The sequence below is a fragment of the Gymnodraco acuticeps genome, unplaced genomic scaffold (assembly GCF_902827175.1).
Source record: "Gymnodraco acuticeps unplaced genomic scaffold, fGymAcu1.1, whole genome shotgun sequence".
In the NCBI taxonomy this organism is placed as follows: domain Eukaryota; kingdom Metazoa; phylum Chordata; class Actinopteri; order Perciformes; family Bathydraconidae; genus Gymnodraco; species Gymnodraco acuticeps.
In genome coordinates this window covers 2,044,446-2,068,813 of record NW_022992126.1, presented here as the reverse complement: position 1 = coordinate 2,068,813, position 24,368 = coordinate 2,044,446, and the positions used below count along the sequence as shown (strand labels likewise).

General features: G+C 40.7%; 1 protein-coding gene across 6 annotated transcripts in view; it reads right to left on the bottom strand.

The window, feature by feature from the left end:
* Positions 1 to 431: 431 nt before the first annotated feature.
* Positions 432 to 24,368, bottom strand: part of sept9b (septin 9b) — an 80,921-nt gene continuing 56,984 nt past the window's right edge. For 5 of the 6 annotated variants that reach the window (XM_034203359.1, XM_034203358.1, XM_034203357.1 and 2 more), the window contains 9 exons: positions 17,354 to 17,539; positions 14,109 to 14,237; positions 13,876 to 13,957; positions 13,514 to 13,651; positions 9,681 to 9,798; positions 5,556 to 5,651; positions 4,887 to 4,983; positions 2,504 to 2,555; positions 432 to 1,774 (listed from right to left, as the gene is read on the bottom strand). In XM_034203359.1, coding sequence (XP_034059250.1) covers positions 1,558 to 1,774; positions 2,504 to 2,555; positions 4,887 to 4,983; positions 5,556 to 5,651; positions 9,681 to 9,798; positions 13,514 to 13,651; positions 13,876 to 13,957; positions 14,109 to 14,237; positions 17,354 to 17,539 — 1,115 coding nt within the window. In that variant the 3' untranslated portion in view covers positions 432 to 1,557. Of the gene's footprint in view, positions 1,775 to 2,503; positions 2,556 to 4,886; positions 4,984 to 5,555; positions 5,652 to 9,680; positions 9,799 to 13,513; positions 13,652 to 13,875; positions 13,958 to 14,108; positions 14,238 to 17,353; positions 17,540 to 18,880; positions 18,984 to 24,368 lie in introns of those variants that run through there. The other variant, XM_034203362.1, reaches the window with a different exon arrangement.

Here is a 24,368-nt window from a genome sequence, read left to right as displayed (position 1 = left end):
TATTTTCGGGTAGTAAATTGATCATAAAACACGCTTTTTTTGTAAGGAAAATAAGATGTCTCGATTATATATCCCTTGAGTTTGTATTAATGCAAACGTTTTTCAAAAATATAACTAATTTCTGGGTGTCTTTTAAGGTTTTTTGTGTGTCTCTCTGACAAAAGGTTTTTTATTGGTAGAACTGGTTTTGATTATCAATGTTCAAACAAACAACTTTTGTACTTCAGCGCTAGTTATAGTGCAGCCTAGCCAACATGGTACAACATACTGTATAAATGCAGGCTACTAACCACAAACACTATGTAAAGCTAAAAGATCACATCATGTATAAAGACCTGCAAAAACCTCTGGATACCAACATTGTTGAAAGTTGAATTGAACTGATTACACTTAACATACACATAAATACCTATTCATAAATCAACTTTATATACTGTATGTGCTTCTCTTTAGAACAAAAAACGTTTATTTGGTCAGGAAAATAATGGACAAAATGGCTGCATGGGACAACAGTTGCACAGATTCCTCCACACCTCCCATTGTATACAATAATATTAGAACATGAAAAACAGCAATACAAATACAATAGTAAATGAGAAATGTAAAATGCCAGATTATTATTACACAACATTGGCATTATATAGAAAGAGACAGGATGGTTTGGCAAAAAGGGGTTTTAAAAACATCATAACACAACGGAAAAATGACATTGGGAAAAGGTTTTGTGAAAGCTGCCCACACTGCCACGGCTTTCTTAAAAAAGTATTATTCTGCAGTGCGGAGGTGTCAACAATATCTTAACTTTCTCCATGGTACTCTTAACCTAATCTAAATCTCCCTACTTAACCCTATTATCGCTACAAAACAACACAACACAAAGCGGACCAGGCCAGTGGCACAACAGTTAGTACTAGTTTTAACGATAATGTGGTATCATTTCAAATCATGTATTTCATCTTTAACTATTTAATCTCATCTGAACATCAATTCATGACTAAACCCCGCAACCCAAGATCCTGCAAAGGTACATTCTGTACAAAACAGTTTTGGGGCACTCTTTTTCCATTATACTGTGAATTTTGTCAATCTTGTACATTGTTTTTTCAATTATTTACTTTCCTGGTTTATGCACTTCACTGCACAGTCAGGGTAATCTAGATACATTTTGGTTTATCCATTACCTGAAATCTTTAATGGCTTATTGTGAACATCTTGAATCTAGATTCTATTGTGCAGACAGGTAGATAAAATGCCGATAAAAACAGGTTCTGTACAGTATGTCATGTTGCAGGGAAGACATGAATCTGCTCAGAATTATTATGATGGAAAAAAAATGAGGAAACGGCCCACAAAAGATAACTGTTAGGATTTATTCTGACTCATGTGTCTTGGAACTTCCTGTGGTTAGTTTTGGGCAAAAGGGTCCTTCTAGAAAACACAAATGAGCTTCACAGCTTGAGTATGTGCTTGCGTGCATGTGGGCTTGTTCATGTAAACAGAATAAATGTGCGAGTGTATGTTTTGTGCCTGGCTCTGTCCTGATCTCATATATTGACTCTACATCTCGTGGGACATGACTTCGTGCTTAGCAGCCACTCCGTTGGCCTGCGGAGCGCTGGGCTTCACCTCGGGCTGACCGTTGGCCTTTGGCTGAACAGCAGGCTGGTCAGATGGTTGTGATTTGAAATGAGCGTTGGATTCATTTAACCGGCGGACACGATACGTCTCATAGTGGATGCTGCCTGTGATGTCCTTGATGTTCTGCATGTGTGTCCTGAAAGACAGAAGACCATATATAACAACACCAGTGAGTATTGTCCAAAGTATAGCAAATGTATACAAGCGTAATACGTGTTTTATTGGTTTCCTCATTATGTTTTGGCCCAGTGGTTTCACGGGATAAAGATAATGCAATAATTTTCTTTCATTTTATTGTGGTACATTTGAAATACACTGGGCTTACTGGCCAAAGGTTGTTTCTTTTTAATTTACCTTTTAAAATCAACAAAGACATTTCACGATTTAGCATGCTTCTTATTATTCATTTAAATGTTTAAGGTAACCATATCAACATAACATGAGATCTTTTTCTGAGTCTGAGAAAGGCCTTAATTATTTAATGTGACATTGATTTCAATTTATAGATAACGTCAATATATGGTCCATGTCTAAAAAGCTTTGGAACCATTGTTTTAGCCTGATGAGGTATAGATAAGATAAAACTGTACTAAAAGCATCTCAAATGCTTTACATTTAATGGAGCAGCTTTGTAAAAATGGCCGTTATAACACTGTCTAGGGAAGCACTCAACCCATCTGAAAGAATTTCATTAGTATTGATTTCAGTAGGGAAGTGGAGCTTCATAGCGTCTCAGTGCTGTTTCCAATTCATTACGACAAATAAAATGAGTTCCTTCTGATTTAGCAGGAGGCTCGGTCAATAAAAAGCATTTTGTATCAGTTCTTGTACATCGTAAAAATCCAAAAACTCTATGGAAGCTCACCTGATGAGGAGGTCTCGCAGGTAAGCAAACTCACAGTGTCCAATATTCTCAACTGTAGAGAGAAAATATGAAACATTAGTGGAATTACATCATTTGAGAACAATTTACAAAATAATCTTGACTTGACTCTCAGCAGATCGTTTAGGGCTTTACATGCAGAGGGGAAGATATGCCCAACATATGAAATGAGATAATTATTATACCTTCTATTCCAGATAACTTGCCATTCCTCAAAGCACCACCATATGGCAGTGGTGCTCACAATTCAGCTGAAGGGCATTCTCTAACATGACATCGGCAGCAATTTTCTTAAGCCAAGATAACACACTCCTCCATTTTAGAGTAAGTGAATACATCTCGCCTCCCCTCATATTGGAGAACTTTAAGTGAGACATTCTAACAAACTCCCGTGACAAGCTGCTAGTGCCTCCAGTAGGGCTAACACATGTTTGAATTATAGATTATGTCAAGGGTGTAAATGAAAAAAGGAGGGTGCTATTTATGTAAAGCTTTGAAATCCATGGGCAGGAAATTAAATTCTCTTTGAAAGGAGGAGAGTGGAGTTACTGCTGGGTCTGGGAGGGCTTATTAGTGGCGTTGAGGGAAGGCGGTACTAACTTGTAACAAGCTGCACTTCTGGTATCACCACTCTATTTCCCCTTTATTCAGTTCACTAAATACATTTAATGCATGAATTACTCTCCTTAGTTTCTTCCTTCCATCTCTAAATGTCCCCCAAACCCTGGAAAATAAACACTTTCTTCTCCACTTGTGATAAAGAGGCTTCTCCTTTGAGGCCTACATTATGAGGCCGGAGTCGACAAGTCCAGCAGCGCAGCAGCTTCCTCTCTCAACCTTTTACTTGTTCCCTCTCTCCCTCGCCTGGCTTTACTAAAGTGCAGCCATTGTTCTTTTAGCCGGACAAGGCGACATTTGTCCCACAGTGCCAGTACTTTACCTCTCTCTCCCATGTTGAGTTAATTTCATAAAGTCTGCTGAGAGAGTAGTAGTCACCTTTAAGTTCTTAAAACTAAAAGGGTTCATGGTACTTCCTCGTAAATGTCATCTTCTCAGGGGGTACAACTGCCTGGTTTTAGCTTAAACGTATGCAAATTAAGCCATATAGAGTTGCAACAGCAATCCCGAATAGACCTCTTCAACATCACTTGTCTACATTGTGATCCACTTCGCTGTTTCAATACATTTTCAACAATATTTGGAAAAGTAACACCTTTACTTAGTATAAGTAAAACAACAATGTCAAAAAATACTGCATTGCAACTGAAAGTACATAATTATTGACAGCAAATATACTTAACATTCAAAAGAAAAACGACTTCTTGTAGACCCTGTGACTGATAGATGATCTCTGCATTATGAGATTGTTTCTATTATTGCATTCATGCAAAGTGTACAACTCACAAATAGACTAAAACGTGGCCATTGCAGGTGGCAGGTCACTGCTGCTTGTTCAGGTGTCTCAAAATTGCACTGAACTACCTTTACGTGTTTATTTTTAAGTGAGATATTTATGTTTTATGATGCATGTATATCATATCTAATTAAACTAAAGTTCAGTATTAATTATGTGTGCTGAATTGCATCCAGGAGACAGTGTTTGTTTAACAGTGTCAGTCCCTTGTCCCGACCTCCTTCAGCTGTCTTCTAGAACCTCAAATTACATTTTCACTCCCGATCCAGACAGATGTCCCCTCTCTCCCTTTCTGTCTCGCATACACACACACATGTGTTTACACACACCCAAGGGTGAAATGAGGACATTGCTTGCTATGAACCTCCTTGAGCATGCATCGCAGGCCAACACATTTAAACTGTATCACATTTGCTGTGCGCAAGTGTGTGTGAGGCAGTGTGTCCGTTTCATCCCAAAGGACACAGAAAGTCCTTGTAAATCTCTTCCTCCTGTCTCATACATGTCCCTAGTTACAGACTCACAGAGACGTATGCAAACAAACGCACTGGTAGTCAAACAACAGATGGTTCAACCAGCTGGAAAGATTTTAAAGCTGCAGTTTGTACATTTCAACGTGCTTAAATAACACCAACAATTAGAATCTGTTGTCTTTTGTGCAAAGCTGTTCACCGTGTTGATGATGCTATCGTGTGAATGACATGAATGGGGCCTGGTGGCAAGCATGCGATTATATTATCCATCAGTGATCAAGCTAGATGGCCTTGGCACTGTCAAATGAATAGATGTGATGTGACTCACGTGTGAGTATGGTAAATGACATACTTTAGTGTTGTAATTGCATCATTCAGATTAAAATGAACACATTATTATAATACCAATCTGTAATGGCAGGAAAAACAACCAGCTGTGCAATTATTATGTGTGTATCTTAGGGTTCATGTGTATTACCTTCTATGGTGCCCCATTTTGTTTTCCTTCCCAGAATCCTTTTTCCGTTCACCTGGTACTCCTGGTCACTGCCCACGACAGCAAAAGGGATCATCTCCTGTTGAGCGCACACACACACACACACACACACACACACACACACACACACACACACACACACACACACACACACACACACACACACACACACACACACACACACACACACACACACACACACACACACACACACACACACACACACACACACACACACACACACACACACACACACACACACACACACACACACACACACACACACACACACACACACACACACACACACACACACACACACACACACCACACACACACACACACACACACACACACACACACACACACACACACGCACACACACACACACACACACACACACACACACACACGGTCAATGAAGCTCTACCACCGATTTGTTTTCAGGTCATGCTTTTTGTTGTTCCACTTTGCTAGAACAACATGCTGTAATTGGGTCGTTTTTTTTGTGACAATCGTGACTTTCTGGAAACAAAAAGAATAACGTATAACATTTGACAAAGGCTTGAGTTTAAATCTGAGTTCACATGTTTGATTGCTATTTAAGGAGCTTGAGCTACAGGAGGATACCTTCTTGTGAACTGAACTTACCCTGATTTTGTCATTGATCATCCTGTCGTCCGCATCCTCGTCAAACTCTTTCTGAGGGTAAACATCGATGCCATTGGCCCGCAGCTCTTCCCTAATCTGCACAGAGCAAAGCACAATGACACAGAGACATTTAATTAAATGACCTTAACACACATAGTAACAGCAACCAAAATGATCTTATATAGTATATCATTGTCCAACTCATTTTGTTGAATAATAGTTTTTCCCCACTCAAAATTCTAGGTAATCACATTTAAAAAGAAATGTAACCCAATGGCAACATCTTTACACATCATTACATAAAGGTCAGTAGTCATAGCTGAAACAGATACTGTGAAAAAGAAAGTCTTATTGGAAGACAAAAGCGATAAATCAAGCCCAGACGCTTCATCCATCATGCAGTCCATTGGACTCAATCAGTCACCATAACATGCAAACGCTACATGATGTTTGGATTGAATGATGTCTACATACAGGTATTTAAGTCTCGGTCAGAGGGTTACATGGAAGCTGCTCTGACCCACAAGAGGACCTAAATAAACACTTGGGTCTGTTATACTTGCTGGTGTTGACATTAAATGGTTCCTAATATCCTTGACACCCAGGGGTTACCATGGAGGTTAACCACTCGAAGGTAAAAACAAATACATCCAGACGTATGACACAATGGTTCCCCCTATACTTTATGTGTCTTTATAATGATTCAGGCACTGGCACAGGAAAAACAGACGGACTAGCTTCTGGGAGAAATGTCCTTTTAATGAATGACTGTTCATTCCCACAATTACTACCCTGACGATTTCCACTTGGTCTTTGATCCAACATGTCATTGTTTATCCTTGGCAGCTTTCTCAGGCTTACATTATAGGATGCAAACCAAGACAACATCTACGAAAAGCCACATCAACTGTCGGCTGGAGAAATGCAAAAAGACACTTACAGCTGGACACATGGAGGCTGAACATTTAATAGAAAAACCCCCGTTGCTTTTAGCATTTGCAAGTTGCTGCAGGGAAAGTGAAAAAACATTTGGCACGAGAGGCTTTTAGTCAATAATCTTCAGGGTCAAACAAAGCATGTGCGGCCAACCAAAACAATCCAGCCACTGGCCCTGCAGCTCCCATCCTCTGCCAGGGCCTGGTCCAATCCCTGCTTTGTACTTATTGGACGGTGTTACAGGAATCATGGGGAAAACGGTAGCCAAGACACGTTGGTGCTTCTCTAAAATGAATAAAGCTTTTAAGTTAAGTCTGTAGTCTTGGACACAGGGATGATAGATAAAGGAAATGATGGAGAAAGGCAGGTGGCCGTCTGCCTCCTGCCGATTGAGAATTATCCAATAGAAACATACTGGGGAAGGGATACAGTGGAGAAACGTTTAAGACTCAAGCCAGGTGGAGCGGGAATCTGTTGTTGCAGGTAAAGCCATGATGAGGTTACAGTGGAGGATTATCAGCCCAGGGGCCTCATGTATAACGCCGTGCGTAGGATTCACGTGGGAAGGTTGCTTACGTAGTAGAAATCCGAAAAATAGGTCCATAAATTTTCCGCCACTTCCCGATTCACCAAACATTGCGTACCGGCAAGGAAAGTGCGTATGGCACTTCCTACACCGGTTTCCCTTTATAAATCACAACCGACTCGAAATACGGTGCAGCTTTTGCGGGCTTCACGTAACGCCCATATTTGCCTATAAATAGTCAAAGAAACGCCCATTCATTCATTTTGACTGACTGCATGAAGAAGATCGCAGGAAATGACGACAGAACAGCTAAAAAAGACATCTCACACCGTGTCAGATGTGGGTTATTTTGGGGAGGTGGAGATAAATCATATTGTTTGGTGGATGCAGTTTGAACCAGAGTATCAGCATGGAGGTCGGATCGTCACCAAAATAAATAAATAAATGGCCCGAAAAAGGTTAATGACAAAAACAATACACATAGCCTTCCTCAGGCAGTGTGTTTGTACCGGGGACAGGAGACCCCCCCTTGATGAGAGACTGTAAGAAGTGATCGGGGAATCCCTCCGGAGTGGAGTCATGACGACTGGATCTGAATTATGTTTTCGTATTTGGTGGTTTGTGTCCCAGCTGTCGATCAGCTGTGCGCAGCGTCTCCACTGCAGCCTGTGCATCCCCCCCGCAGCAACCCTATATCCACCAGTTAAAGGAAATACAACTAATGTGTTGTGTTATATCAGCTGTACAATTTACCCCATATGGTGATCTTAGCTTCCATACCTTCTGTGTTTTACGAGCGACTTATCAAGTTTTGGCAAACGGCATAAAACACGATTAAACGTGATAGTATATAAAACCATACTCGTATCTACAACCTATAGAAATGCAAAACGGCGTCAGTTTAAAGTAATTTGTGTCCTTCTGTTTACCGCATCATTTATGAGAAAACATTTCATAACATTAACACAACATATTCGAGATGGTTTTAAATAACATATCCGTATTTATTTATTTCTCCAAGTTATGTTTTTGTGTGCACTGAGGAGTCGCAAACAGGCGTTTGTTTAATCATTTTAAGATTGGCTTTAATCAATTTGTGAAAATGAATTCTTCATATATGATAAATGAGAGGTAACATTTTATTTATGGTATTATTTCCACATATTTCTCTCCATTCTTCCTTCTGCCAACGGTGTCGCAGTTTCTCGTCTCTCCCGTTGTTGTGCTTAGTGCGTACGCATGGGTTAGAGTTTGCGTGGAGGACCGCACGTTTTCCCATCAAGTTAGTATTTTATAAATCGCAAACATTGCGTAGAAACTGGCGTACGCCATTTTTTTGAGTGTATATCGCTTTATAAATGAGGCCCCTGAACATTTGATTGTGAGTTAGTTTGGGGCTACTGTATCATACAGAGAACAAATCTAAATAACCCTTGAGGAACAAAATATTACTTGACAACTGCTTAAAATCTGCTTTCCAATGCTAACTCTGTATGGATGTAAATGTTTAGACCATGTAGTTGTGTTAATTGTTTGTGCAATTTGAAATTGTACAGTCAAGAATACATCTCGTAAGGACGAAAAACAAGGAGTAAGCAGGCCTGCAAGCAGCTGTTAGGCTGTACTTTCAATAAGATTGTAAACAGTTTAGCAGGTGTAACGTGTGTTAGCATGGTTACATATGCTAATTAGCACTAATCATCAAATACTGCCTGAAGAGACTGAAGGGAATGTCTGACGTTTGCAATCAACCAGTCATAAAGAGTCAATGGAGTCCTCAGGTTTCATTCTCTGGCTGCCATGACTTTCTGTACAATCCATCCCAAAGCTGTCAAGACATTTAAAAAACCAGATGACGGTGCTAGTGAAAAAGATAAGTGATCATTAAACTCATAGGAGACATTGCCTGTTAGCCATGTCTGTCCAGAATATGCTTGTCAGCAGTAGGTTTGAGATACTTTAGTCTGGACCTAAAGGGATGGACTGAACGTCTGCTAGCAAGGCTAACGTAAATTAGAAGCTCTTAAAGCTGTACAAACTATAAAGAGCTGTATCAATAGGGATAAAACTTAACTTACAGTACATGTAAAAACTGATGAATATTCATTAGCTGCCATATTGCTACTTTTTACAGTTCTGGCCAAGAAGAAAGGTCATGTTTGTTCATGTACCACACAGTGGAAAGCTCTCTGAACTTGCTGACTTGTACTTGCACCCAGTTATTTATGGGTAATGAAGGGCCTGCTTGCTCCGCTGGCAACTGGGCAGAGGTTTCCCATCTAAAAAAGAGCCAGACTTAAGAGTTGTGGAACGCCGCTCAGTAAATAAATGCTTCAAATAAAGAGTTCTTAAATGTTTCCTTCTGTACTGAGCATTACTTTTATAGAGATGATACGGTATTTCCCAGGATAAGTACAATATCTAGCCAGATGGCTTTTGTTGGTGGTGCCTGGCAGCTCTTCATGTGTTACCAACCTGTGGTCGTGGATAAGCATACACATATGTTTGTGAGGGGAATCAACCAACCTACTCCTCCCTAAATACCTGTTACGGGTTATTGCAGGTGTGATGGGAGGATGAGATGTCACGTGAAATCACATACAAAATATATAAATATCATAAAACCTGCCCCTCTGTGGTCTGAACACACAGACTGCTCTCACCGTTTGTTTAAAGAAGTCCCTCTCCTCCAGGGTGAGTGTGTCGGCCTTGGCGATGACGGGGACGATGTTGACCACCTTGCTGAGACGCCTCATGAACTCAACATCCAAAGGCCGCAGACTAAGGAAGATGGAGAAGACAGTACAAATAAATGTTGTGCATAAAGGTCTGTAACCGTGTTTGTTTGTTGTCCCAGAATGTAGCAAGAAAGGGATAACATGCTCATGCTACGGTATGAGTTTTTCGAGATGCACATGGGTATGGAATCAACCAACTTTGCTTTTATCTGCATGTGTGCAATGCAATACTGCTTTTAATATTCTTCCATCATCTTCAAATTATCTGTATGTGCAGGGGAAGCATCTCACAACATTCTTTTCTAAAATGATCGCCAAAAAAAACAATTTTGTGTACACAAAAATGTGTGTATTGAAACCAAGTAACCACCAGAGGGCATTCATGGTCTGTTACATTACATTAAGTCCGACTAAATATCTCATGTTGACACTTGTACTGCATTAACATATGCTGCCATTGCCGTCCAACTGTATACTTAACCAATTCTCCCGTCGCCTTCTCCTAGATGAGATTTTGAAGGATAAAGCAGAATACAGTCATTCAGTCTAATGCCGCTCTTTGTTTGCCGTCGGCCATTTGTTTTTAATATTCTCCTTTTTTGCTTAACTCAAAGCAAACTTGAGAATTGTTTGTGACAATTTATGAAAGGTTCTGGACTGCTGTTCTGTTCCTGCTTGTTTTCCATTTCTCTGTGCCTTCACTGTTTTCTACTGGCTCAACATTAACCCCAGTTGCTCTTCAAGACAGATTCCCCTCATGCTGTGTGCTCTGCCCTCCAATTAGCCCCAGCCAAGCCAGGCCAGCCTGGTTCAAAGGCCCGGGGGCAGCTGGAGGAGAAGCCCTGGCCTGCTCTCCACGGTGACTGACAGGCATGTCCCCATGAACATGGAGGAAACACTGGGAAGCATGTGTGACATGGAGCGAGACAGAGGAAAGGGGGAATACAGAGCTGCACCAAGGTAAAGAGAGATGACACAGTAAGCGATGCATTCAACCAGACTTCACCACGGTGTTTTGCATGTATCCTGCAGAGCAGACTACTGGCATGTATCATATGCAAGCAGAGGTTGTATAGCAAGAAAGTTAAAAAGTGAAGTAGATGATTATGTATCGTGTGAATATTGAATATAAATGTTTAAGCGCAGTTATTAAACTGTCACTGTACGGATACAGGAAACTGCAAATTGGCATGTCAGCAGCCTCATATGCATGACTGAGAATACCTGCACACTTCATGTGTACACATCTTTTTACATGAACATATGGCTAATATGTGCAAGAATGTATGCATGCACAGATGTCCCCTAAATGCCAGCTTGCATGGAAAAACCCTCCTTTTTGTATTGTTGAAAGACAAAATAGCAGTCATATTCATATCAATTGAAAACGATAAGCTCAGCTTGTAAATGAGAAACGGAGATAAGAGCTAACCACAGCACAGAGCTGCACCTTCCTTCCTTCCTTCTTTTATATACAGTAACAGATCAGGAACCAGCTCTGAGTTAATGAGTTAAAATGCAGCCTTCTTTTTCTCAGGAAAACATGTTGCCCAGAGGGGGAACAGCGTGGCTGACTGCCATTATCAGAAATGGCTTCCAATGCCACGAGTGTCAGCTTCATTGAGCACCGTTCATCTGCCTGAAACCACAGAAGCAGCTTAAAAGCCATTTGCTGACACGAAGAGTTAAATTAGAGCTCAAATCAAAACAAACTGCTGTTTAAAACGCCTCAGGCAAAAATACAATAGTACAAATAGGCATATCTCCAAAGAGTCTTATGAGAGCTACCAGGGAATTTCTGCCATGATTTTCCTGACTGTCATTCTTGGACTACGGTCAAATGGCAGAGGCGTCCAGAGGCTTGTGGCGTTGTGTCTGTGTAATTGGTTACAGACCCTAATTTAAAACTTCAACTGTTACTGTGTGCAATGAAAAAGGGAAAATAAGCAAAAGTAGGATAACAGAATCTGTGAGTAGACAACAGAACTTGTACATCACACATACAACTATTATTGTGTATAGGGTTCAGATACATTATACAGTATTGTGCCTAGAAAATATGTGCTGCATGTATGTGTTCATGTTTTCGTATGTATTCATTCATTCTCATATAACATACTCTTGTGTCTATGCTTCCATGCACATACATACATTCATCTCTATGTCAGGTCTCAACAGTAGCCCCAACAGATGTCTCATTTGTTCACCGCCTAAAACTCTCTGGTTGGCTGTGAGGAAGACACCACTTCCTGACAGATGTTTCCATCTTTTTTTTCACAAAGTCATGACCATTACAGTAAAGTGTGCATGTTTTTGATGTTAAGTTTGTATGGGAAGTACCGCTTTTGAATTTCGCTTAAAAACAACAGATGATATAGAATCCGAGACAGGGTCATAATGAAAAATTGGGAGGTAAGTGTTTTGTTGAACTGGCTGAACTGAGCAGCTGTAGGTTGTGTATTGCACAAACACACCTCCAGGTCATCCAAACATGTGTAGTTATACAAGTGTTAGCATGCCTACTGCCCACTTGAGTCCACTGCATGCACTGCTTTACATGAACAGAGATACACACAAAAACACACATTCTCCGAAGCTGCAGCTGTGGCGACTAGAGCAGATGATGAGGGGGTCTGTCAAACAACGGGACACACAGACACACACATGTCATCCCCCTCTCATAGAAAACGTTAAGTGGACAACTGTTGAGTTACCAGAGGATGGGGCCTTCACAGAGATATGTGCTCAGATGGTTAGTGAACGAGTGTGTTTACAGTTGGTGTGCATGGGTGTTTAGTGGGCTTTTATCTGCCTGTTTACAATACAATACTCCTTTCAAGATTCATTTATAAATGATATGTGTGTGCATTGAGTCCTGCTCTGTGTCCTAAGAACACACAAGAACAGACAAATCGTCACTTTAAATCAAACTAATTACAGAGTCGCCTTGAAAAAAAAAAGACCCTAATCATTGACAAAGCAGCAGAGGAAATGTGGTTAAGTGTGTCAACACAAACCCCATGTAGGTAAAGCAATCAGCTGCCAGCTGGTTCTTTTAAGGCCACGTGTGCACCGGCAAGACATTGTAAGCTTTAGACCATTTTTTATTTGTGATCTGTAAACCACTTGGTTCCCATCTGTCTGTTTAACAACATTTTCACAAATAATGATGACATGTGATCATCAATAGAACCCAGATCTCTGATGCAGCCTTTTTAGAATGTAAGTGATACTTTCAGGCGCAGTAATGTATTGGTTAAGGAGGTTGGCAAATAGAAAAAAAGCAGACATGTTAAGGCCATCCAATTAAAATAATGATATTGGTAAATGCATCCATCAACAAGCCTACAATTAACATGCTCAGTGAAAAGGTCATATGCTTCGAACCACTACAATGTATCCTTCTCTAGAGATTCCCTTCTCTGCATCCTGGTAATTGTTTCCCTGTCTCTCTAGCTCTCTTAACTATGAGATCTGTAGAGTCCAGTTTCACGGTGAAATCCGACTCTTCAAGTGATATTCGGTGTCTCTGCGGAGAGAATGAGTTCCATATGTTGTCACGAAAGAGAGAGATGATAAAAAAAGCTGCAGAAGGATGTGGTTAAAGAGTTGTGGACAGACAATGGGTTCGGGGGGGGGGGGGAATTCCCAGAAGGCCTGATTAGTATCTGCAGCTGTGGGAGAAACTTGTGGGATGCAGAGCAAAAAGTTGGGGCATTTAGTCACAGAGTGAAAGTGTCTTTAATATGTGATCTCACCAGTGACCCGTGGGAGGTATGAAGTATATGCAGCAGTGCACCCTGGAGTCTGGGATCCTCTTCTTCCTGTTGATGTTGATCTCTTCCTGCAGGTAGGTTTCATACTGGTCATTGATGAACTTCATAATAGGCTGCCAGCTGGAAAAGGAAAAGGAAACAGTTAGCAAGTTTTGTACCAGCCAATGGTAGAAACCTGCTGCTTACAGTTAATACATATACAGCAGTGAATTAAGAATTATCGTGATACCCAGATACATTATTTTGAGGAAACAGAACCGTGGCTTTGATTTGCATAAGAGCAATGTCGGAAATTACTTTACTAACAGCTACTGAGGCCTTCAGATAAAGTAACCTGAGCTTACCAGTTCTCATTGTTGATGTGATCCCCAAAGCCTGGAGTGTCGATTACTGTCAGCTTCATCCTCACTCCTTTCTCCTCAATATCTAGACAAAGAAAATAGTATTGAATTCATATTTATTTTGGAAAGGCAAACAGAGAAAGAAACAGATCGGTAGTATGATAGAGCAGCAGAAAACTCTAAAACGTTATGTAATTATTTTAGCTATAGGCTTCTAAAAATGAAAATTGGCATACCGTGACTGATGGACTTGATCTCGATGGTCTTGGGGATCCGCTCCTCCGGGTTGGGCTGCACTGATTTGCGGCTCACCTTGGATTTGAACAGTGTGTTCATCAGAGTGGACTTTCCCAGGCCACTTTGACCTGATCAGGAAAACACACACCAAGACAAAAACATCAGTTACAGAAACACATTGTTACTGGTTTTAACCCCCGACAGTCACAGGGAACAAAAACTCCTTCAACCCTAAAACAAAAGTGTCGTCATAAGCTCTTTACTCACTCAACCAGTGAGATTCAATATGCACAAGACCTCATCTATAATGTAAAGTTACTCTGTGTGTGTGTGTGTGTGTGTGTGTGTGTGTGTGTGTGTGTGTGTGTGTGTGTGTGTGTGTGTGTGTGTGTGTGTGTGAATAGACTATGAGCATAGCTGGACAGCTGCAGGGTCAGACAGGCAAGCTGTGGAGGACAAGAGGGCAGATGTATTGTATAGACCACACACATGCACACAAACATGTCTAACATCCTGAAAAGCATTGTTTTTTGTTTTAAAATGAATTACTACTGTATTGTCTAACAAGTAAGATGGTCTACAGGGAAAACATTCTGAAATGTACTTCATACTGTCATTACATTTCATGTTTGTTTAGTCCTGGGACATGTAAGCACATGTTTTTAACATCTAAAACAAAGAGGGATAGGGTCGCCTGAAATAGACACATCATATTGGTCATAAAATCTTTATTCAAAACTTTTTATTTAACATTCAAAAATGTTTTTTTAGTGAGGCACACACACACCATATTTCTCCATCACCCTTTGTTCACAGCCCCTATGGGCATCCATTGCGGCGTGTGGAGTGTTGCCAAGCCCTCTGTGACACCCAGGGCGGCCTTTTCCACCACGCGCTCTCTCTCTCTGTCAAACACTCGCCCATTATACACTCGCCCATTACACACACACACACACACACACACACACACACACACACACACACACACACACACACACACACACACACACACACACACACACACACACACACACACACACACACACACACACACACACACACACACACACACACACACACACACACACACACACACACACACACACACACACACACACACACACACACACACACACACACACACACACACACACACACACACACACACACACACACACACACACACACACACACACACACACACACACACACACACACACACACACACACACACACACACACACACACACACACACACACACACACACACACACACACACACACACACACACACACACACACACACACACACACACACACCCACCCACCCCCCCTAGCTGCGTGGTGGAAATCAAAAGGTCAGATAGCTAAGGGCAGGGTTTAGGCAAATACATTTCATAGAGGGGACCACAATGGACACGAACAAGACCACAGCTGCTCTAACCTTTCATGTCCTCACTTGACTTGCCTAAGAGACAACTCTGCTGGGCCAAAGAAACTTTTTTAGAATCACAAAAGGGCTCTGTTATATTTCTGTTCTGTGTTCCTGGCATTGTTCTTGAAGCTTGTTCACATGCGCAAGCAGGAACCTCACAAATATTCATCAAAAAAAGGAAAAAATGGTATATTAACTGTTGCATTGTGCAAGGAATGAACACACAAACACCTCCAAAATCCCACGCAAACCCAGTGTCATGGTAAAAAAAACCTGACTAATAAATGGAAGGGATTGAGACATTTCCCCCAGGATTTGATGGATCAAGTGCACAGGGCAGGTCGATACTGGCTTAACAGTAAGAAATACAACTCTGATGAGGTGTTTGGCAACAATCTGTCAACACTTCCCAGAGAAGAACTTGATATGTTGCTACTGACTGTATATTAAAAATCACTCAATGCAGGTTAAAATGTATCATTGTTCTTTTCTATTTTAAAGCTTTATTGTCTTCTACTCTGGTGGGCACAGTGTGAGAGTATCATTTCACAACACACTATTAGTATGTCATCTCGAGGCTCAAGGTAAATGTATCCTCAAAGTATCTGAGCACTACAAGTGCATACATGTTGGTGCTAGAGAGTTAGACAGAACATTCAGACAAATCACTTTTGACCATTTTGATACATCAGTCCTTATGGAGATGTGCTAACATGTTTTCACAGACCTGGTGGTGGATACTAAAATAACAGGCACTGTGTAGCTGCTCTCTAAAAAGTGTTAGCTTCAGCTTGTCAAAGTCGTTGCTGTCATTGTGACACTTTCCCAGCATGACAGCCTCCCTTTGTCAACTCAAGTGTGTTTGTTTACATCATTGACACAAAGAAAAGAGCTTGTTGAGGAGGCACCATGCTGGCTGACTCTTTATTAAACAGCTGAAAAAGAACCACGCACACGTTTCATTGTTTGACTGCAGCCAAGGACGAGAAGCTACATGATAAACGTTATTTAAAAAATAATAAAAAAGGTATTTTCCATTTCAGAAAAACTGCATATTAAGCATGCTGTGCTTGACATCCTGTTTTCTGCTTTGTTCTGCATTTCCTGCTGCTGCCTTGAAAATGTTTACCTTCTGATCTTTTTGCTGAATTTAGTACCAAGTCAAAACTGTAAAATATTTGGAAGCGATTACAGCCCCAAGTCTTCTCAGATGTGTCAGTTTCAGTTCTAATCTTTACATCATACCAAGGATTTGTAGTTATTATCATACAGTACTCCTGGAAATAATTACTGCACTTTACTCTTTATTCCTTTATCCCTTATTCCTAAGTATGTATGCTGCGTGTATTTTGTTGTCTTATGTTGTGATGTTTTGTTTTTGTTTTGATGGCACCCTTGAAAGGGAGAAGCATTTATCTCATTGTACATGTATAATGACATTAAACTATTCTATTCTATGTAAGGTGACGTTTACATAAAGTAAAAGTAGAGGGAATTATTTATATTAGCGAGACATGATTTCTACCTTTAACAAGCTATGTCCAATACCTACTAATGTGAACTTAAACATAATTAAGTGAGGGTGAGTGGCATATTAGCTGCATATCACCATCATTTGTTGGAGAAAAGGTCAATTTCACAACCCAAAAAATCTCTATAAAAAGGCAAAAAAAAGGTAAAGGAATGAAGACACTCAACATTGTGAATTTATTTTCAAAACCAAAGAGCGAGAATCCTGCCCATCTAGTAATTGTACTGGATGTTTTTTGAATGTGGCACTAAATATGTCAATGTAAACATCTGACTCACCAACAACCATGATGTTGAGCTCGAAGCCCTGCTTCATGGCCTTCCTCCTCATCTGCTCCAGGATGGCATCAATGCCCACGTAGCTGAAGTCGCTGGCATGGGTCTTCTCCCCCTTACCCTGTGGGGAGGGGTGGTGGGGCTTTGCAGACTCCGACATGTTGCTGTGACTCACACTGACCTCTGACCCTGAGGGAGGCAGATTATAGAAAACAGACACAGTCTTAGTTTTGGTATCGGATATACAAGCAAAACCCACATGTTTTAAGCAGTGAAGTGTAAAAATGATTATAAGAATGTGTGCATTGACTTTGCTCAGTTCACAAATGCACTTGAAATGATATTAACTGCAGCATAGATTAACATAGATAATTCTGATCCGAGAAATTCATTTCCTGTGTGAAACAAGATACACGCGGCTTAATATTCACAGTTATGAGAACCCGACTTGTTGCAGTACACTCAAAGGTGATGATCTCTCATATACTCTGTTTGCCAAAAACCCAATTTATTTTCAGCATGGAAACACGTGCCCACATTTGCAATATGAATGCACACATTACATTACATTGCATTTAGCTGACGCTTTTATCCAAAGCGACTTACAATAAGTACATTCGACCAGGAAGACACAACCTTGAAGAAAACAGAATCATATAAGTACATCAGGTTTCATAGAGCCAAAACATTTCAAGTGCTACTCAACTGGCTTTAGATAAGCCAGTCCTTTATTAGTATATAAGTGCTTTGTTAATAAATCTATCGCTCGAAGTGGAGTCGAAAGAGATGAGTTTTCAGTTTGCGCCGGAAGATATGTAAGCTATCTGCTGTCCTGTTGACAATGGGGAGCTCATTCCACCATCTTGGAGCCAGGACAGCAAACCCCACGTGTTTTTGCTGATGGGAACTTGGGTCCCCCTCGCAGCGAGGGTGCAGCGAGTCGTTTGGCTGATGCAGAGCGTAGTGCACGCGCTGGGGTGTACGGTTTAACCATGTCCTGGATGTACGAAGGGCCAGATCCATTCGCAGCATGGTAAGCAAGTACCAGTGTCTTGAAGTGGATTCTAGCAGTTACCGGAAGCCAGTGAAGGGAGCGGAGGAGCGGAGTGGTGTGGGAAAATTTAGGAAGGTTGAAGACCAGACGAGCCGCTGCATTCTGGGTGAGCTGCAGAGGTCGGATGGCACATGCAGGTAGACCAGCCAGGAGGGAGTTGCAGTAGTCTAGGCGTGAGAACATATAAAATAATTCAAACTTTCCCATAACTGTTTCCCAGTCATCCTTATACTCAAATGTAAAACCTAGTAGTAAATCATTATGGGAACAGACACACAACATCTGCTTTTATTAGCATCTACCTCATGTTTGCAGCATATCCCACAATAATAGATGACGTAGAAGTGGTAATCAAAGTGAATCAGAACATCTGTAAACTACAGGTGAAGTTCAACCCTTCACCTAAAGGAAAAAGGAAGACAAATAAAAAGACCTTGTTCGGAAAAAAACGCTGCCAACTACAAATCACGGCTTACCTAATCGCTTTAAGGAGGATCAATTGTTATGTGGAAGACGGAGGCTCTGTGCCAAGGCCCTGCTGCTCGACTCTGCCAAATGTGCTAGAATGTGCTAGAATGTGCTTGCAACGGCAAAGACTCACACTCTTCTTAATGTAGGAGGAGACAACATTTCCTGTTTTGTGACAGAAACCTGTGGTATTGTCTGTGTGAGGTTTTGCAGTCACAGACAACACAAACCACAGATATACTTGAAGCTGAGAGGAGACAGCCATCCTAGGTACACTACACTATATTTGTTTAGGTTGATTTTTATTCTCAAAACAAGAGTTCAAGGCAAAAACATCTGTACACTTTTTGCAGAATTACACCCAAGTCTTTGTCTTTTTATATCTATTTGATCAGATGGGACACAGCAGTAGCCTGCCTGCAGCATGTTATTTGCAACATCGGTCTGAAAGTACTGTACAAATGCAGCTCAAATAACAGTGAAACATTTCTGATATCTAACCTTCCTGCTCAGAGTTTTGCCTTCCTGGGACCTGAGATAAGACTGAAAGTGTGAGATGGAGATAAAGCAGACAGTGGGATGTTGTGAGAGGCATGTAATCTTGCAAGTAACACTTTTCTTGCTTTTACTGCAACTCTGTACTACAGACTTTCTGTGACTTTGTCCTGGGAAAAGTGTTGCTAATAACCACTTTGAGCAGCTCTTGTACTGTGGGTGCTTTTAATTTAAGGGCACAACTGGGACCTGTCTCAGAGGAAACACATACCCACTGAGGGGGGTTGAAAGATTTAGTAAAACCACCTCTGAATTAGTTAATTAAGTTAATGATCGCACTGTATGATCATAGGCTTTGAACCTTCTTTGCACATTGCACACTTACTGTACATCACGCATGCAGTTCCAATGCAATGTCCCTCTCAACACGATTACACATCTTATAAGTCTACAGTCAAGGGAGTATTTATGAGTCGGTTGAGAATATCTATAAACTCAATACAGATTTCTTCACCTTCAACAGTCTAGTATCAACCATCGGTAAATGAACAAGATTTAGTTTGTGGACAACCAACATGAGAAAATGTCCCTTCATGCTAGTAGGAATATGCAGCAGTATGATTCAATCCATGCTGTAACATGAATCTCCTGCAAGTACCTCATTACGAATAGCTAAAGCTGCCTTAGCGCTGCATCGCTGTCCTCAAGGAACCCGAGACAGAAATACAACGACTCTGAAATGATATAATAATCCTGGGGTATTTGGATCGAGTTATCTTCAGCCCTGGAGATGTGTTTTCAAATGTTTACATAGTGTCATTTTGGCCAAGCATGCACTGAACTTCATTAAATTGAGCCAAGATTGCATCAGTAGCCTCTTGAATGACAGAATGCAGATTAGCTCTAATGACATACTCCAGGTCTGCTGCCAAACTGCCTCTTGGCACAGTGACAATGCCAGCCCTGGGCCATCTGGCGGCTCGCATGGCTGCTCTCTAAGAATAGCCAATCACACTGTAGAATAGGCAAACAGGCATAGCGTAGTAACAAGAGGAGGACGTCAGAGACACATGGACACATCCAACAAAAATAATGGAGGAACAAGACTTTAGTGCAATGAGAGATGAATGTTGAAAAACACCCTGCTGATTTAATATTCACTTTTCTTTTAGGTTTAGAGCAACTAAGCACTTTCCTTTCCTCACTGCAGTGTTTCCTAATGAATCCATTCTCCAGCTATGGATGAGATGGCCGTAAGCAATTCTTTTTTACTGATCTTTTACATCATTATGTGTGTGCCTTATGTATAAGAGTGACAGTTCTGCCATTTACATCCACAACAAAGTGTTTCTTCATGAGTCAGATCTGTATTCTAGCGTTATGATGTTCCAAGTAGAAAGCGTTGATAACCTTTGCCAAGGCAAACTACATTTCCAGATGAGTAACTTCATTACAGTACAGTTTGACTCAGTGGCCTCGATGAGGTAGACCTAACGGGTGCATCATATTAGAACAATGTACAAGACACGTGAAACTTTAGCGGAATACAATTCCTGCCAGTGAATCAGTGAGTCAGTAGCATGCACAGTTCAATCAAAAATAATTATATCAGAACTGGAACTCGGCCTACTTATTTTTATCAATACAAAGTCTCCAAATGAAAACAACTTTAATAAACTGCAGACAGATCTTATATGTTAATATTGCTTCTGATAATAAATGCACTTTTGCCTCGTGACATGAAAATGGGGTATTTAGGGATTATCTGATTTTAGAGCTTTGTTTAATGAATGGAGAAGAGTTCAGGCTTTTCTTTGCATGAGTTGATAGATCCCATCAAAGACTGGAATCCTCTCTTTTATCTTCAAATAAGGGCAGTTCAACATGAATGGGCCATTTAAACTTCCTTATTGACTGTTCATGGTCTACAGCGTATAACTATTGGGGTTTTCTTTCTCAGTAGGCAAAAATGGCTGTTTTTCTTATCTGCATTATGTAAGTTGTTTGGTTTCCTGTCTGTCACTAAGGGCCTCACAACAAAACCACAGCATATATTTTGCACTAAAAGAAGATTGTACCTTAAAACGGGCTACTCCACAAATTGAACACTTGATTGTAAATGAGTGCTGTTCTGCTGGTAGAAGCAGATGTAGGATGTTTTCTATGGATCTGAAGAGAGCATGACAAAATAACCCTGATGATGTCATCAGCTTGAGGTTTGGTGCCATATTGTTATTCTGTAACAATATGCAGCAAAAGGCAACCAGTCAGATTCTGACACGGGCCACTGTGGTAAAGAATCAGCCCTAGTAGATGGGGGGGCCCACTCTACCATAAAAGCCACCAGTGTGCTCAAAAGCATCCGTTGTCCAACAGAATGCCCCAACACACTTGGGTGGAATTTAGTTGAAAGACGTGGACATTTACAGCTAGAGAGGATGTAATGACAAATGCTTCCAAGTTGAATTATGTCAATAGTAGGATCCCACATTTTTGGTCATGACCAACGCTGGGAACTTAAAGTCAGGATATCCCATCGTCTGCTATTTCTTTTGAGAATTCTTCAAACCTGCTTTTTTATTGCTAAACCTGAATGTCAGCACAGCTCAGTGGAGACCAGAAAACACAAAACTGCTTTCAGGAAGCATTCTTGTCTGGCCTCAGCCATCACAGAAAAATAGTACATCATGGTAACATTTCAAGAAGTATGCAACATCTAAATATGTGGCTGACTGATAACAATAACCACTATCCAAAAAATCAAACAAACTTCCATAAACTGACCAGTACTGTAAATCTCCTGAAAAACCAACCCGGTGTTCTCCTTCGATCTGATACAATTTTGTACTTTGTTGTAACAGAAAAATCCCCATACCACTCACGCATAACTCAACACTCCCCTCTCAAGCCTTTCATTAAAATCCCATCAGGCATGTCACATCCAATTCTACTTTTAATATTCACTGGGTGGAACTTCAATAGGCCAATGCCAGAAACAAAACCTCCATTGTCTTCTTGAGAAACCAAAAAAATGCAGTTTCCCTCCATCCACAAGCGCCACCAATTTTTCCACCCTTCTTGAAATTATGGGAAAGTATGTTTTTGTATATTTAACTCAAGCCCATGCCCTGACAATATCAGTGTAGCAGATACAAAGCAGAGTGGAAGAGCAAATGGGATGAAGGAGACAAAAATAAATCAATAAAAGGATTCATGGCATGCACAACATGTAATTAGTGCAGATGAGCCAAACTGTTTAAATGAGTGTGGTTGATGACTGACGCTCCACATGATGAACTCGTCCACGGGAGGATTTTATAGTTGACCATAATTTGTTTTCAGTTCTAAATTCAAACAGTTTTAATGTGCATGCTTCACCCACAGTGATGTGTTCCTCCTCTACCTCTATGATGAATTGCTTGGAAAATCTTGCTGTCCAGGATACAGATGCAAGGAAATGAGACCTCAACAATAACTGACTGCTATCGTGTGTTCTCTGTAGCTAGAACATGGAAGTGAACTTTGTTGTATGGAAACACCTTAGACTGCAAAATCAGTAATTAGGCTATCAAATGTAGCTTGTTTGAGAAAACCAGCTTCACATTTTGTCTAAGTATTAATCCCAAAGTATAGGCCTGAAGAGAGGACAAGTCTCCCCTGAATGGTATGATGGTCAAGAGGGTCATAGGTTTTAGCCAACAATACTACCTGGAATACCCCTGGTTTTGTGCACACAATCCTTTACATTTTTATTAAATATTGTCCTAAAAAGTACCTTTTTGCTGCAAAGCTTGCCAAACAAGGTATGTGGTATATCTCACTGCCTTCAGTTTAAGCATATGTTCAAATACTGGCCAGGAACTCCTTAGTGGGCTGTGCTTCGGGAAAAAAAGGCCTCAGTTCTGTTATTCCACTCACTGTCTGCTATTCGAAAGCTCTGTTTTTTTATTTATTTACTATAACATGGCTCCCAGGAGATGAAACCCCCGAACATCTGATTTTTTCCCTCATAAGTGTGTCTATGCAAGTGTGTTTTTCTCTCTTTTTCTTTTTTTACTCTCCTTTTTTAAACCGGAGATGACATTTCCACTGGTCCTTTGATGGCTCTCTCTAAAGAGTTAGATTTTATACCTGATGAAGTGTGCATGAAATCGATGGAGGTCCCAGAAAGAGGAATGCAGCACAAGAGTGGACTGACAGTCATAGGTGTTCACATGAAAACAGGATTAACATATGCTCAATTTAATATTGTATCATATCCATTTTATGGGAGTAGTTGTATGAATACATTAAGTTAAAGAATTAGTCTCAAATAAAGCAAAAACATCTCACATTGGGACTCTACCTTTTCAACTTAAACTGTTTATTTTCCTGACAATGAGTATTGACAGTGAGAGGAACTTACTTCCAATAAGACACAACACACACAATCTGTTATGCAGAACCTATTGATGGTTTAAATGCACAGCACATGTGCAGTTCAGGTGACCCTGCTAAAACAAGTGGGTCATAGAGCGAGAGGTTTATGTTTCACAGGAACAGCTATTTCCAAATATATGACATCAGGCATAAAATACACGTATGATCTTTAGAACATTATAGCTGGTGGAGAATAAACTCCTCTAAGTTAGGTCAATAAGTCCTTGAAAATAATGATACTACATTGCGAAAGTAGTTACAGTCATGTTTTACTTTGTTGTTAAGATGTACTTTTTCTTTCAAACTCCCTTTCCAAGAGGTGTAAATAGTATGTTGTCTACACCCTGTTAGGGTCTGACACTGGGCGAGCTACAATTCCAAAGTGCAGAAGTCTTAAATCTCTATAAATGTATTCAGCCATTTTTGCACGCTGTGGTTTTTAAAAAGGAGCACACACCTCTAGCTTAAATCTACACTGCGTTCTGTTTGAGGGAGATAACATGATGGTGCGTTTACAGAAGGTAGTGACAGAGTGAGGTCGACAGAAAAGAGCCTGGAGGATAGAGGAGGGTTTTCACTGAG